The sequence below is a fragment of the Eurosta solidaginis genome, chromosome 4, assembly GCF_040869045.1.
Source record: "Eurosta solidaginis isolate ZX-2024a chromosome 4, ASM4086904v1, whole genome shotgun sequence".
In the NCBI taxonomy this organism is placed as follows: Eukaryota; Metazoa; Arthropoda; class Insecta; order Diptera; family Tephritidae; genus Eurosta; species Eurosta solidaginis.
Window position 1 is genome coordinate 123644469 of NC_090322.1, and position 17430 is coordinate 123661898.

The 17430-nt window shown below is 35.0% G+C and overlaps 1 protein-coding gene across 2 annotated transcripts in view; it reads left to right on the plus strand.

Moving 5' to 3' along the window:
- The window catches only part of slgA (proline dehydrogenase slgA), a 110094-nt gene that overhangs the window by 19139 nt on the left and 73525 nt on the right, over nt 1-17430 (plus strand). For both annotated transcript variants that reach the window (XM_067782739.1, XM_067782740.1), the window contains exon 2: nt 15547-16291. In XM_067782739.1, the coding sequence (XP_067638840.1) occupies nt 15734-16291 (558 nt within the window). In that variant the 5' untranslated portion in view covers nt 15547-15733. The remainder of the gene's footprint in view (nt 1-15546; nt 16292-17430) is intronic.

A 17430-nucleotide genomic window follows, 5' to 3' on the forward strand; every position in this document is an offset into this window, starting at 1 on the left:
ACAAGATTAAGGCACTAAATAGTTTGTTTTTGGTTAAAATGAAAAACTGAAAAAAGGCGTCGGATTTGTCCCGTACCAACTGTGGAACGCAAATAACTTATTAAGGAGCTAGACAAATTATTATTGAAACTGGATCCATCCAGAAATGCAAAGGAATGATAATAAGAACATATTATCATTCCAACAGATTAAATTGAAATTGGAACATTGACTTAAAATATCAGCTAATAACGATAATTATAATGGAGCTTTACGTTAAAACTCGACCCAAGCAAAATTAAGAACTTCACATTAGAATATTTTTGCAGCCTTTTGATCATTTGTATATTTATGTATGCAATTTTGTTCCACTGACAAAATGAATTTTCGTTCAAAAAAAAAAAATTAGTGTGGTCACCACATAAACATAATTTAGCTAAAATTTCAATAGCGTGCGAAATTCAAATTATTTTTGCAACAATAAAACCTTTGCACGCCATACACAAACCCCGTGAACTTCGGCAATAATCAAGTTTAATACAATAAAAACTGCGATTTTGATGGGTATTTGCACAGCCCTGCTAGTGTAAATAAATATTTTAACAATACACTAACCAACCAAAAACAATGTGACTAATCACATGAAACCTTGCAGACTTTGCCCCATACCTTTTCTCCACATAGCCCACATTGTAAACGAAATGCGTTGAGAAATATCAATCGAGGAGGCTTGATAATGTGCTCGGATAATAGGGCAACGAGAAAGTGCTTGTCCAATTGGGTATCTTGTCACTGCTAGAACAACAGGAAATGTAGATTAAAGTGAAACATTTCTTATAAATTCATATATGAAATGATAGGAAATAAAAACTGGATTTATTTTAAGAATCAACAAAGGAATAACTTCTAATCATATCTGTGAAACGAAGTAAATAAAAAGGTCAGTAAAAATAAGACAGCTCATTGAAACCTTATTGCAAACAAGTTTATAAGTTTTTCTTTTATTTACTCTTAAATTAAATCCACTTGTAAATCCGTCCTTTCGTATTAGATTGTAATTTCAGAGTAACCAATGTATATTTATAAAGAACGGCACCAAACCAATAATTTTTTCTGAACAAGCTTATAGTCCACCACGTCCTATTTATTTTTAACATCTAATTTATCATTTAAATATAAAGCAGGTCGCCGGGTGTTTTTGGATCATGTGTGCCTGGACCTCTAGTTTTAGCTTTAGCGCTGAAGAAGATATGGATTGTTTTACAATAAGCAACATTTCATGCTCCATAAGCCACTTGTTGATGATTTCCCAAAGGCATCATAAAGACGTAATGTAACATGCGTTAATGGCGGCCACCGTGGTGTGATGGTAGCGTGCTCCGCCTATCACACCGTATGCCCTGGATTCAACTCCCGGGCAAAGCAACATCAAAATTTTAGAAATAAGATTTTTCAATTAGAAGAAAATTTTTCTAAGCGGGGTCGCCCCTCGGCAGTGTCTGGCAAGCGCTCCGATTGTATTTCTGCCATGAAAAGCTCTCAGTGAAAACTCATCTGCCTTGCAGATGCCGTTCGGAGTCGGCATAAAACATATAGGTCCCGTCCGGCCAATTTGTAGGGAAAAATCAAGAGGAGCACGACGCAAATTGGAAGAGAAGCTCGGCCTTAGATCTCTTCGGAGGTTATCGCGCCTTACATTTATTTTTTTTTTTTTAACATGCGCTAAAGATTAACTAAGAATTTTTATTTCTCAGATAATATAAATATTTAAAAATAATTCTATTATTGGAGTTTCACTTGATGTCTACATTTAGCATAGCGTTTCCCAATCCAATTTACTATACCAATATACTATGTAGGATGTAACTTAAATGCATAAGATTATATTGATGATTTGTTATAAAATGCTTATACTGGAACGGCATAGCATTAATAGGAATGATAACGTAAATAAATGCTAATGAAGAGAATATTAGGAATTTACAAACTATTTCTGGACTATCTTTTTGAATTCAAATATTTTCATAAGGCTGACTGCAGAGTGCTCGCAATAAGCTAAGCTAGGCGAGAAGCAATTTTTATTTTCATACATTTTATAAGCTTGAAACGTTACTGGCACTCTGACCACCTTTACAATTTTCATAGTTTTCTATCTTCGTATTAGAGCACCCTCCTCGCTTCTACTCTGCCGTCAAACTAAAACTTTTAAAATATTGGACAATTCACGGGAGTGTTGCATTGATGTAAAATTTTAAGATTTGAGTTGTTTCCATGGTTTCCAATATAAATTTTTATTAAATCATAACATACGTTGAATAGAAAACCTTGTGAATTGCCTAGATATAAGTAGAAACTTAATGCGATGTTGATATGGTTTACACCGGGGAAAGTCTTTTTATACTTAGCTGAGCGGAGGTCACAAAGTATATTAATTTTTTTCGCATAACGGTACCCCGTAACGGCATAAACAAATTGAGAGAGACTTCTATATATCATATAGACTTCTATATATCAAAATGATCTGGGCGGAAAAAGAAATTCATTTAGCCATGTCCGTCCATCCGTCCGTAAACACGATGAGTTGAATAGAAAACCTTGTAAATTGCCTAGATATAAGTAGAAACTTATTGCGATGTTGATATGGTTTACACCGGGGAAAGTCTTTTTATACTTAGCTGAGCGGAGGTCACAGAGTATATTAATTTTTTTCGCATAACGGTACCCCGTAACGGCATAAACAAATTGAGATAGACTTCTATATATCATTTAGACTTCTATATATCAAAATGATCTGGGCGGAAAAAGAAATTCATTTAGCCATGTCCGTCCATCCGTCCGTAAACACGATGACTTGAGTACATTTTGAGGTAACTTAATGTAGTTTGGTATGTAAGTTCCTGGGCACTCATCTCCGATCGCTATTTAAAACGAAAGAAATCGGACTATGACCACGACCACTTTTTCGATATCGAAAAACCGAAGAAGTGCGATAATTAATTACCAAAGACGTATAAAGCGATGAAACTTGGTAGGTGGGTTGACCTTATGATGCGGAATAGAAAATTATTGAAATTTTGGGCAATGGAAGGTAATTTAAAAGTTTTGCAAGCTGTAATTTCGCAGCTGAGTATGTAAAGCTGGAGACATTGGTGCTTTATCGGTAACCGTATCGGTAACCTTATAACAGCTGATTCGACCAACCTTATGAGAATCAATGCAATCGATTATTGGTGCCGCTAAGGTCGTAACCGTATCGTAGCCAACCAATTGGGTTTTGGTTTACCGTCGTAACGATAAACAGCTGACTCCGGCTTAATGTTCGCTTACACTCGAACTTATGTCTCTTGCGCAAATAATACGCCATCAATAAAAATTGTTGAGCTAACTACATGCATAAATAAAGATTATCAAATTGAAATTGATGATGTGCCAACTGACTTTTATAGCAAATAAATAATATTTAATAACAAACTCATTCCAAAAAGATACTCATGGAATTATTATATTAATTTTTCGTCTTCAAGACCGGATTTCTTATTTTATATTAAATTATTATATATAGAAAATGAGTAGATGAGAAAAGCACAAAGCTCATAGACCGTATGGCCGACTATTTCAAACCCCATGATGGTTTATCATAAGCGATCCACACATTGAAGGTTTGACGTTTAGCGGGTAAAGCCATCAATGCACTTTGAAATTTTTCTTATTTACTCATTTTCTACGTATAATAATTTTATTAGACAGTTTGCAAGGTGTCCTTTTCGCCATTGTGGTATGCTTTAATCAAATTTTATATTGGCAACCATGGAAACAACTCAAACAATACAATTTTACCTGAATACTACACTCTTGTGAATTGCCCAGAGATAAAATCACTTGTAACATATACATTTTACAAAAATAACAAACAAGGTTTTGATGTCGAAAATCGAATATATAATTCATTATTTATTCGCCGTTTACACACAAAAATTTTCGTTGTTAATTATCGGCAACTTTTCTTTTGGAATTGCTTATCACATTTCACCAATTTGACATTTTATTTAAATTTACTGCAATTCCTCTTATCTGCAACCTTCTGTTTACGTTCGTATCGCTCAACTGTTGAATAAATAACTCCAATATACAATAATGCAAAATGGCCTTTATTAAAGTACTTCACAATACACTGATACTTCACAACCAATAGCTTGCTTAAATCAAACTGATTGTCGTGCCTCTACAGTTGCTGCCTTTTATACTCTGTGATTTCTCGCCGACATATTTCTAGTCGCTTCTATTCCAGAATTTACTAGTTAGTTATCAGCTATAAATTTCTCAGCTATAACTACAGATGCACGGGTTTTTAGCTTCTCTCATAGTCCATGCGCGTGTATATGTGAGTAATACTTGCACAATTATTGCATACTTTCAGGAGTATCTCAGATATATGCATGTGGTTGTGCGATGCTTCTCCGCTGCGTGTACGTACATATGTGTAGACATAATGATTAATTTGGTTATGTGCATACAAGTCACTGCTCAGTATCGGCTTAGAGATTATAGTACCCCTTAGTGTTGCTAGTATTCGTCACAATAATATAAACGAAATAAGCGTTTTAAAAATACAATTTTTTCCATAAAAAGTAAAAATGTATGGACATTTTTTATTATTTATTAAAGGTTGTGATGTTTTAAACTCACCCTTTGTACCAAAACGAAACTTTAGCGCTTCTTGAAAGGGAAAAAACCATAATTTTCCTGAAACAGTCTAATGTAGGTACAATATTCGTGCAATTCTATTTAGTGCGACCTACTTGTCTACACGTGTAAATTTTTTACTCAAATAGTATTCAACTAGTACGTATATACACACATATCGTTAGGTTAATTCACAAAACCTGAGCCAATGAATTTAAAATTTTACAGGAGATGCAAAAATTATTTTGTTTTCGCATACTATACATGGGGATATGGCTTTTTAAAAGTGGCATAAGTCCGTTGTTATTGGTTTGAACATTCTAAAATTTTTATTGAGGATGTAAGTATGTTAATATAACGGTGTTTCGAGATTAACACACGGCAAATCTTTTGATGCAAAAATTTGGCATTTTATTTTTATTCCTTCTAAACATTTTTTTGTTTATTCAAAATTTGAAAAATGATTATGAAATATTGGAAATATCAAATCTATATACATACATATATAAAAATGAATGTGCCTTAGTAAGTTCAAAGCAGAAAAACGGCTATACCGATTTAAACATTTTGTTTACGTTATTTTCGATCTGGTTCAGGGATCAATCACGACAAACGTTGTTTTTTTTAAGCCTCAATTGAAAAATATTTCAGCTAATACTCAAAAACGGATTTTGAAAATCCTCAATTTATAAATATTTTGGCTAATAGAACTAATTTGGCTGTTATTATTCCTGCTACTTTGGCTGTGTTTATACCTGGTGTTACACCCCTTTCGTATATGCAACATTTCTCCATTTCGTATATGCTAACAGGTTATATAAATTTAAATTTTTCCTATGTCAATAAATTTTGCACATCGTGTGCAGTTTGATCGAACTTGAAATATAGGATATCGTTCATGTGAAGTTTCTTTCCGGGAAGTTGACCAGGGACCGATCTATTTGAATAAATTCTATTCACGGTTTGATTGGCTGAAATTTGGTATATGTATCCCTTTGACTAGATTACTATTTACGAAACTTTGAAACTGGGCATATAGGTAGCGACGCAGAAAGAGAAAAAGGCAGAGGGAAAAGTGAATTAAAAGATAATGAAAAGGGGAGAGAGGGAAAGGGAGAGTAAGATGTAAAAACTGCTTAAAAGTTAGCAGATAGACCAAAGCTGTGGCAGAGCAATGTCTGTCGGGTCTGCTAGTAAACTTATAAAAATTTGTATTCAAAATTATAAGTGCCTCAATCAAAAAACAATTTACAAAAATCAGAATTTGGCGGCGAGACGAAAGATAGTACAAAGCAATTTGCCGACCAAAAAAACTCGGTGCTTGTCCAAGGCGAATTCAGTACCAGGTGTTGTTATCCAAACAGCTGATTGCTTCTTCTTGATTATTTTCCATACGGCGCCTTGTACTTTAATATGTCAGTTAATCGAAATCAATTTAACTTTTCTTTTGACCTGACATTCTTCTACACGGCGAATTGGTTGAATTCGCTTTGCCACCACCCGGTATGGATTCGTCTTGGTGCCCGTCCGCTTTGCTCATCACCCCCTCTACATCAAGTAAAGAATACTAGCAACAAAAATATTTGTGTACAAATAGCGACTTTTAGCACATTTTGTGAAGTAAGTCAACGAAATGTATGTATTTACAATTTTAAACAAAGAGTTATGTGCATATACGTACAGAAAATAGAATTTTAAAACTACAGAATATTGAGCCGAATAAGAAAGCAAGGGACGCATTAAGTGTCAGACCGGGCGTTTATTTTCATTTCGCAATCGTCCATTTACCAAATCCGAAGCCGATTATTCACTACCATTTCAAATACACCGGGGTTCTTGGTAATACCTTAGAGGTGTTTTTATTTGTTCGAAAAATATTAGATCTGTTTTTCTGATGAGTGCCGGCCGGCTTATTTTTCCTATTGGTTTGAAAAACTAACATACGAAGCTTAGTGGCGATCCGATAACATTTAATGGACCCGGAAAATATTGGAAGTCTTTATATTCAAATGCATGCAATATGTGACACTTTATTTAGTTTTAATTTATAACAGAATTAATTTAATAATCGAAATGCCAAAATTTTGTGTAATTTTAACGTAGGATTCAGTAAACTTCACTAAACAATTTTTATCTTATATTTTTATTAACAACATTTATAAAACTACACCTAGTTGTATACATATCAACATAGTGGCACAATGCTAATTTTTGAAAGAAGAATATTGTTTTCTATACTCGCCGACTAACTGCAGCACTACCAAATGGTTTGTAAGTAAGCTATTATAATCTTGAACAAATTTAATCCCTCTTTGAGCGGCATCGTTCACAATAAAAATATCGCGACAGAATCTCCAGCCTTCTTCAAAATCGAACGGTCAAGATGAAAAAGATTCGTAGATAAACCAAATTATCCAAAAAATTCTTTCGTTCTTTTTGATACAAAGTCTCTCTAAGTATAATTATTAAACGCGGATAAGTTTGAATAGTTACGCCCATTTTTTAACTTGACTACTGATTTCTCTGAATCAAGACACATTCGGATCAAGGAATGATAGTGCCACCGATTGTTTGTTAATATACCATAAATGATTACTTATTTTTTTGATAACAACTACAGATATATTTGTATCTATTTCGGAATATCTTAGCGCATATTTTATGAAGTTCAAATTCTGAAGCGTGTCTGATATAGCATTTGTCCTTTTTCTAAGTATGATTTAATATAAATTTCTATTGATATTCAAACGCTCATATCTTTAAAAATGATATTTGCATATATGTAAGACCAACTGAACCTTAATCAAGTTATGCTACGCCTCACGTTTTTAGAAGTATCACTCGTCCAAGGTTTTTATTTATTTATTTGATCAACGATCTAGATTGATGAGGAGTGTGATGACTAGTACTTAGGACCTACCTAATTATTTTCTAGCCTTTAGTATTATTATTTTATTTGTGTATTTTGTTCCAAAACTAACGTTTGGTTAAAGTGCCATTGATTCAATTTCTGTCCTACAATAACCTTTTCCATCTCTATTGGTGTCTGGTTCCCTATGTCGTGTATCATTTTCATCATATGAATCATTGCAATAGATCAAATGGACAATGGCTAAGAAATTGAGAAAGAAAACATGCCAATTTTTACATTTCTCTAAATTTTTCTGTAGAAAAGGCCCCTATTGTCCTTCGCGATGTCATTTAATATTGGCGATTTGGTTGACGAGTCGGATTAAAAATTCTATTCATTTTTAAGTTCCTTGTTAAGTGTTATAGAAATGTAATGCTAATTTTTGTAAGCCACTTACTTTTATAAGATATGTGCAAATGATAACAGGACCCTAAGTTTAAATAATAATAATATTTTACTCTGTTGTGACTTATATACCTAGTTATTATGATAGACTACTCTCTAAAATATGTATGCCGAACATGTCAAGATAAGGAAAAACGTCAAGGTGATGGCAAAGCGAATTCAACCAATTCGCCGTGCAGGAAAATTTTAAGTCAAAAGAAAATTTTTGTTGATCTCGATTAACCAAGGCGAATCTGTACCAGGTGGTGGCAAAGCGAATTCAACCAGTTCGCCGTGCAGAAGAATGTCAAGTAAAAAGAAAATTTTCATAGATTTCGATTAACTGATATATTGTTGTACAAGTTGTTGTATAGAAAATTATCAAGAAGAAGCAATCAACTGTTGGGACAACAACACCTGGTACTCAATTCGCCTTGAATTCACGCGTTGAAATTCAAGGCGAGTACATACAAGGTGATGGTAAAGCGTATTTAACCAACTCGCCGTGCAAAAGAATGTAAAGTCAATAGAAAATTTTCATTGATCTCGAATAACGGACATATTGTTGTACAAGGCGAATCCATACCAGGTGGTGGCAAAGCGAATTCAAACAATTCGCCGTGCAGGAAAACGTCGTCTTTTTTTTTTTTTGAAATTTGATTTCAATGGTAGGGATTCTGAGATCCACATATACCAGGTTATATTCCAAAAGTATTCATTAAATCGTATGTATATTATTTCAATCTATGGCTTGCCGCCATCTTTTTCCAAATTCTCCACCAACACATAGATAATGCACTAAGGCCAGAACCATGTGCGTAGGTTTCTGTGTAATTGAGGTTATTATATATTTAGATATATTCTGATTTCATGGTTTACTCCAAGTAAGATAATATTTTTAGTTTTTCAAATGATTTAAATTTAATTTTTTGTCATTTCGATTCCCGTACTATCCGCCATTTTGTTCTCTACCGCATGAACAGCGTCCTTTTATAGCACGCGGTATAGTTGTGGGGAAAACGAACTTGACGCGACGACGTTACAAAACGAAGTGTAAATGTCAAGTCAAAAGAAAATTTTTGTTGATCTCGATTAACCAAGGCGAATCTATACCAGGTGGTGGCAAAGCGAATTCAACCAATTCGCCGTGCAGAAGAATGTCAAGTAAAAAGAAAATTTTAATAGATTTCGATTAATTGATATATTGTTGTACAAAGCGTTGTATGGAAAATAATCAAGAAGAAGCAATCAGCTGTTCCGTCATATCAGTTGTTTTACTCATTTAAAATCAACGCTAATTCAATATATTATATTGTAACGAATTTACTTGCAAATCCTCTTATTTGCAATCCTCTGCTAACGTTCGAATCGCTAATTTGTTGAATAAATAACTCCAATATGTAATAATGCAAAATGGCCTTTATTAAAGTACTCCACAATAACACTCAAACTGTGCAACGAATAGCTTGCTTAATAACCAAACTGATTGATAGCTCAAATGAAACTCTACTATTCAAAATAATACTGCTCTTGCACGCTAGATAGCGTCTTAATCCAAATCTCAAATCAAACTGAATTCCAGCGCCTCTACAATTGCCGCCTTTTATACTCTTTGATTTCAACCTTCGCATCTTCTAGGCGCTTCCAGAATCTACTAGTCCAGCAGCTCTCAAACTTCTCAGCTGTAACTAAATTTGCACAATTTTGTAGTTTTTCTCATTGCATACTTATAGGAGTATCTCAGATATATGCATGTGTTTGTGCATTGACTCTCCGCTGCTCGTATACGTACATGGTACATATGTGTAGACGCAATTATTGCTTCGGTTATGTAGATACATAATGATCGATCTATGGATGTGAATTCACGTCACTGCTTAGCATCGGCTTAGAGACGATAGCATCGCTTAGTGCTGCTAACATTCGTTACAATATTCAATTTTCCATCTTGTTTGATAATATTGGGAAGACGGTTTCAGCAATTGGAATAACGAGATATGTATAAATAATCAATTTTTTTTTTGGTTTGGTTTTCGTTATATGCTCTCCATGAAAAAGTTTATGTTTAATGGAATATGTACACTTCAATGATCCTGTTGGAATGCATATCGTTTTAATCCCTTGCCAGCTTAGATTTTCGGCGTTCTTCCATCTTCAGCGCCACTTTTTGGTTTATTAATTAAGAATTAATTTTTCAACAGTCTTGTCAGACTTATAAATTTGCTTTTGAAATATTCATGGGTTTGGTATAGAAAATACAAAAACCGCAAAAATGTTCGCAAATGTATTTTATTATTGCGAATATAAGACTTTTAACATACGGAAAACTTTTTACGTTTTATAAATATGACTTCTAGAGGGAGAATGCCTTATTGCTCCAGTCCATGGTGGAATCACCAGGTGATGTAAATAAAAAAAGACGGAAGATGTACGCTATCTGAAACGATAGTGATGATTTTCAACGGTCGGAAGAGGGTAAAATTTTTACCCGCTTTGAAGAAATAGGCGTAGAAAAATAAATACCTTGCTACGAAATCCATTACAGAAATTGCTGTTTTCAGCATATCAGTGTCACCTGACGCCAATGCAAAATTGAATACAAAGGGCCAGTGCGAGTTAACATTTCTTTTAGGATCGAATAAAAATAAAAAATTCAATTTGGCCACTTTAACTGACCTCAATTTCAACTGTAGTTGAAACTTTCATTGAAAAACCGGACATAAAAGAAACATGTGTTATTCATATAAAGTACATACATATGTACGTCAGTTATTTAGTTGTACTTTTCTGCATTTGGCGGAAATTAAATGGGTTTCGGGTTCGATTAAAAGTTTTACAGTCACACTTGAAAGTGATCGTGATAGTCTTAAATGTGTTTTCTCCCTTAAAATTCATTGACATGTTCATTTGCTTTATTGATTTCTCGTTGAGAGTCGGGATTAAAAAATATGCTCTTCTAATATATAACAACAAACTGAATCAGAAGATCCCCCAAAAATTCTTGACAGTTGAATTCATGATGTATTACTAATGTTACCAAGTTATTATTTACCAAAATAGGTATGTCAGGGGAAAGACTAGCCCAGCGGTAGTCGGCGTAGAACCAGAAGATGCTGATCCGAAGCTAGCCGGATTCATATATTCTAAATAACAATCCTTAAGTGTAACATTCCTCCCATCTTAGCAACAGTGGGTTACAATTTTTTGTATATTTAGCATACCACTGTTTAGCCCAAGTTTTTTCAAAGTAAGGTATAATACGACAATTTTTGGGTTCTTGTAGTAATAAGAAAAACATTCATCGAAAGTCTTCACTAGTACTGTATAGGGGGAAATACTTGGTTGAATACGACGTGAATGCAAATAGATTGTCCTTTTTCAATTTTTTTGGGAATAAATTAAACATATGCATATAATGATAATATGTATTTAATTAGCGAGCATTGCTCATATTGCTTTATACAATGGTTTTTGTAATTGATATTAGAGAAAAATTGTAAGTTTTACAAACGGCGATGGTTACTAGGACATGTTTCTGAATTTCACTTCTTCATCAGCTAGCTTTTCGGGAGCTGAGCGTTGAACTCGAATCTCCAACATTCATATCAGTGCAAAGGCTGATGCCTTTAGCTGCTGAGCCATATGAATGTCCCGTTGTTCGCTGTACAATTGGTCTCTAAGAGTTGCCTTTTTATACTCAGTTGAGCAGAGCTCACAGAGTATATTAAGTTTGATTGGATAACGGTTGGTTGTACAGGTATAAAGGAATCGAGATAGATATAGACTTCCATATATCAAAATCATCAGGATCGAAAAAAAATTTGATTGAGCCATGTCCGTCCGTCCGTTAACACGATAACTTGAGTAAATTTTGACGTATCTTGATGAAATTTGGTATGTAAGTTCCTGAGCACTCATCTCAGATCGTTATTTAAAATGGACGATATCGGACTATAACCACGCCCACTTTTTCGATATCGAAAATTTCGAAAAACCGAAAAAGTGCGATAATTCATTACCAAAGACAGATAAAGCGATGAAACTTGGTAGGTGGGTTGAACTTATGACGCAGAATAGAAAATTAGTAAAATTTTGGACAATGGGCGTGGCACCGCCCACTTTTGAAAGAAGGTAATTTAAAGGTTTTGCAAGCTGTAATTTGGCAGTCGTTGAAGATATCATGATGAAATTGGCAGGAAGGTTACTCCTATCACTATATGTACGCTTAGTCAAAATTAGCAAAATCGGAGAAGGACCACGCCCACTTTTAAAAAAAATTTTTTTTTAAAGTAAAATTTTAACAAAAAATTTAATATCTTTACAGTATATAAGTAAATTATGTCAACATTCACCTCCAGTAATGATATGGTGCAACAAAATACAAAAGTAAAAGAAAATTTAAAAATAGGCGTGGCTCCACCCCTTTTTCATTTAATTTTTCCAGGATACTTTTATTGCCATAAGTCGAACAAAAATTTACCAATTCTTTTGACATTTGGTAGAGGCATAGATTTTATGACGTTAACTGTTTTCTGTGAAAATGGGCGAAATCGGTTGAAGCCACGCCCAGTTTTTATACACAGTCGTCCGTCTGTCCTTCCGCTCGGCCTTTAACACGATAACTTGAGCAAAAATCGTCATATCTTTACTGAACTTAGTTCACTGAACTCCCTCTATCTTGGTGTAAAAAATGAACGAAATCCGGCTATGACCACGTCCACTTTTTCGATATCGAAAATTACGAAAAATGAAAAAAAATGCCATAATTCTTTACCAAATAGGAAAAAAGGGATGAAACATGGTAATTGGATTGGTTTATTGACGCGAAATATAACTTTAGAAAATACTTTCTAAATTGGTTGTGACACCTACCATATTAAGTAGAAGAAAAAGTTCTGCAGGGCGAAATAAAAAACCCTTGAAATCTTGGCAAGTATTACATATACAAATAAATTAGCGGTATCCAACAGATGATGTTCTGGGTCACCCTGGTCCACATTTTGGTCGATATCTGGAAACCGCCTTCACATATACAACTACCACCACTCCCTTTTAAAACTCTCATTAATACCTTTAATTTGATACCAATATCGTACAAGCACATTCTAGAGTCACCCCTGGTCAACCTTTATGGCGATATCTCGAAAAGGCGTCCACCTATAGAACGAAGGCCCACTCCGTTTTAAAAATACTCATTATCACCTTTCATTTGATACCCATATCGTACAAACAAAGTCTAGAGTGACCCCTGGTCCACCTTTATTGCGATACCTCGAAAAGGCGTCCAACTATAGAACTAAGGCCCACTCCCTTTTAAAATACTCATTAACACCTTTCGTTTGATACCCATATTGCACAAACGTATTCTAGAGTCACCCCTGGTCCACCTTTATGGCGATATCTCGAAAAGGCGACCACCTATACAACTACCACCACTCCCTTTTAAATGCCTCGTTAATACCTTTAATTTGATACCCATATCGCACAAACACATTCTAGAGCCACCCCTGGTCCACCTTTATGACGATATTTCGAAACGGCGTCCACCTATAGAACTAAGGCCCACTCCATTTTAAGATACTCATTAACACCTTTCGTTTGATACCCATATTGTACAAACGCATTCTAGAGTCACCCCTGGTCCACCTTTATGGCGATATCTCGAAAAGGCGACCACCTATACAACTACCACCACTTCCTTTTAAAACCCTCATTAATACCTTTAATTTGATACCCATATCGTACAAACAAATTCTAGTGTCACCCCTGGTCCACCTTTATGGCGATATCTCGAAGCCGCGTCCACCTATGGAACTAAGGATTACTCCCTTTTAAAGTACTCATTAACACCTTTCATTTGATACCCATATCGTACAAACAAATTCTAGAGTCAACCCTGATCCACCTTTATGGCTATATCCCTAAATGGCGTCCACCTATAGAACTATGGCCCACTCCCTCATAAAATACTCTTTAAATTCATTTGATACACATGTCATACAAACACATTCCAGGGTTTCCCTCGGTTCATTTTCCTACATGGTCATTTTCCCTTATGTTGTCACCATACCTCTCAACTGAGTATGTAATGTTCGGTTACACCCGAACTTAACCTTTCTTATTTGTTTTTGTTTATATTCCTTTTGATCACCATGTAGGCACATACACTGTATGTAGTTTATTCCTAATGGTGTGGATATGATTTTTAGGCGCGCTTTTTGAAAGCTTAGTAACGTTTGTTCGGATTTTTACAGTATTTGTTTTTAATACTTCCGCTGTTACTATTATATCAATATGATCATATATATTTAATTAGCCAGCATTGCTCAAATTGCTTTATACAATGGTTTTTGTAATTGATATTAGAGGCAACTCTTAGAGACCAATTGTACAGCGAACAACGGGACATTCATATGGCTCAGCAGCTAAAGGCACCAGCCTTTGCACTGATATGAATGTTGGAGATTCGAGTTCAACGCTCAGCTCCCGAAAAGCTAGCTGATGAAGAAGTGAAATTCAGAAACATGTCCTAGTAACCATCGCCGTTTGTAAAACTTACAATTTTTTCTAATATCAATTATAATGATAATATTAAAAATATGGAAGTATTAGTTTATCACGGCCTTACTTTTGGAAGAGAACACCAAAGATACCCTAACTGATGAATTTCTGTAATTAAATCCAATAAAGGTCCATCGACATTCACCTCATAGTTTATGTCAAAAAAGTACTAAAAGTGGCATATTTTACTCCTGAAAAATGCAAAAAGCAATACTTTTTCGGGGACAACATTGGTGAAAATTTTTCAGATAGCCGAATGACAGAACAAAGAAGAATTTAGAGCGAGAAAATTGACGGCTTACTTCGCCTGGTTATTCCACCATGGCTCCAGTCTATGGTTTTAGCGTTTGGCTTCGTTGACAATATCGTCGAATAATTGGTTCCTATACTTTTCCGAAAAGCCCTATCAAAATGAAACACCCAGTACTATAATTTGCTGAAATAACGGAAACACTACCGAAAATTATTCTAAATTCCAACAGAAATCATTCCATAACAACAGTTAAAAGTTAATTTTTCTTGACGTAAATATTAAGTGAAAGAGAAAAAAATTACAAAACTTCAAAAAAAAAAAAAAATATAAAAAATTTGTGACACTCAAAATTAAAACGGGAGAAACAAATTCAATTAAATTAAAACAAAAAATAAGCAAATTTGCCAATTATAAAAAGAGTTTTTCGTAGCCAATGTTAAGTTGAGTTAATAAGTTTATATAGATATGTGTTTACATATATAATTACTCCAAGCTTGTGAGAAATATTGTATCTATTGAGTCTGTGGGAGTAAAATGCTAGCCGAATTCAAATAAGCGACCTTAGACACGCATGCATATATTGAACTGATAAAATCCTCCGTAGGATAGAGAAAGACACGTATAGTGAACTTAAAAATTATATAATACGACAAAAGAGAGGACCAATTCGCACTTAACTGAACACAAATATCTTGCTTGACATTTCTTTATTTAGTAAATTCTTGGTTGTTGTTGCGAGGTGACTAAACTAAATTACTCCCAAATCTTATTTTAGCCACGAAAGTGAGGAGATATTGTTGAACAATTACACACAATATATTGGATATTTACACAAGTGTATACCGAAGTTGAATACGGAAATTAATTAAGTGGTCTTCGAATTTGCATTAGTCAATCAGTTAATTGATTCTCCCAAATACATCGTACAACGTATAAACTTTATAACAGGGAGCGTGTATGTAATGGCGTTTTTGCGTACCATTTGTGCTCAACGTGCTACATCAAATTTAGTATATAGTCGCAATAAAAACAATAGGAGTACAAACTCCTCTGTGTGGGGTGTTAAAGGCAAAGCAACAAAAGCTGCATCGACAAATAAAACGAATGAAAAAGAATTATGTCATGCAATTGAGCGAGATCAACAGGATCCAAAATTATCAAAAACACCAAAGTGTCAGTTAAACCGTTGGCAACAACGACAGTACCAACATCAATTACTTAGCAGCATACTTTTTGCGCCCATTTATACTTCAGAGCGTACAATAAGTACAAAGAGTCCTTTCAATCGCTCTGTAGTAGCGGCCCAACAAGAAGAGGTGTCTCAAACAAAACGGGCACATCCTCATAAACCACCCCAACATCAACCAAATGTCCCAGTTAATCCTCAACGCGATCCATTGGATGTCAGTTTCAATGATCCAGTCGCGGCATTCAAGAGCAAAACAACATGGGAGTTGATACGCGCGTATTTGGTTTATACTGTTTGCTCCATCGAACCTGTAGTAGAGAATAATCTTAAGGTGAGTGTTAAAAAAATTTCATCATTATTATATGTATGGCGCTTTCTTTTCTGCAAACAATGTCGCCTGGTTGGTTCTTCACAGCTCTTTCGTAAGTTTGCAGGCTCCTTTGATAAACTATTTCCCACTGAATACGAAAAGGAGTAGCATTACCTACAAATTCGGCTTTTTTCGGAGTTCCAGGTGACCTAGTTCAAAAGTTTGAATTTAAGAGTGCAACATGAGGGTGAAATTTTTTCCAGAAAAGAAAACGCTATTGATCAATAATGCGAAGTAAGAAGCATGAAGATATTAAATTTTTGTTGAGATGGGACGTTTTTGAAACAAATTCTGTGAAAGTTTTCCAAAGCCTTACCGAATAAGTGGTAGCCATGAGAGGGTAGTAGTACTTTTCGTTATTACACCCTCTCCTCGGCGGGAAGTGTGAGGTCGAGTGTTTTCAAGACACCTCCCTTGTCGACTATTGTGATGAATTTTTGGTGTCACTGTCAGCAAAACGTTCACTGTCATGCTTTTAACATTACAGGTTAGCTGTAAATTTCAGCGTTTTCATTTGCTACTCAAGAGCAGCAGTTAGCAACTGTAAATATCCCTGCAAAAATCGCGAGTACTCCATGCACGCATGCACGCATGTATGGAGTACTCGCTATGGACCAACCGAGTGTTCCAAAATTAATCACAATTCATACAAAAAATATGGTCCAATTAACATTGCTATGTCCTAGGACTGGACCATATACTCCAGCTCAGCATTACATCAGAGTAATCCATTGAGTACCCACAGTCCAATAAACATCGTGTAGTGATTACAATCATTAAAAACGAGCAATGATCGGCTTACAATATTTTCGTGTAGAAACATGAGTTTGTCCATTGCTGCATTACAGTGGAGTATAATGGTTAGTACTCCAGTGGACCACATGATCCAAAGATTTTTGCAGGGATGCTCTGCTAGAGCAGAGCCGTAGCATAAAAAAGTGAAAGCTTTTCTTTCTCTCTGCTACGTGCAGGCTAGCCGAGGCTCTGGCGACCCCAAGGGGGTGCGAGAAGTTTCAACGTGGTCACATTAAATCGTTCCCGAGATGGTCTGGCTTGTACCTTAATGGTGCTTGTTACCGGTACGTACCAGATCTATATTC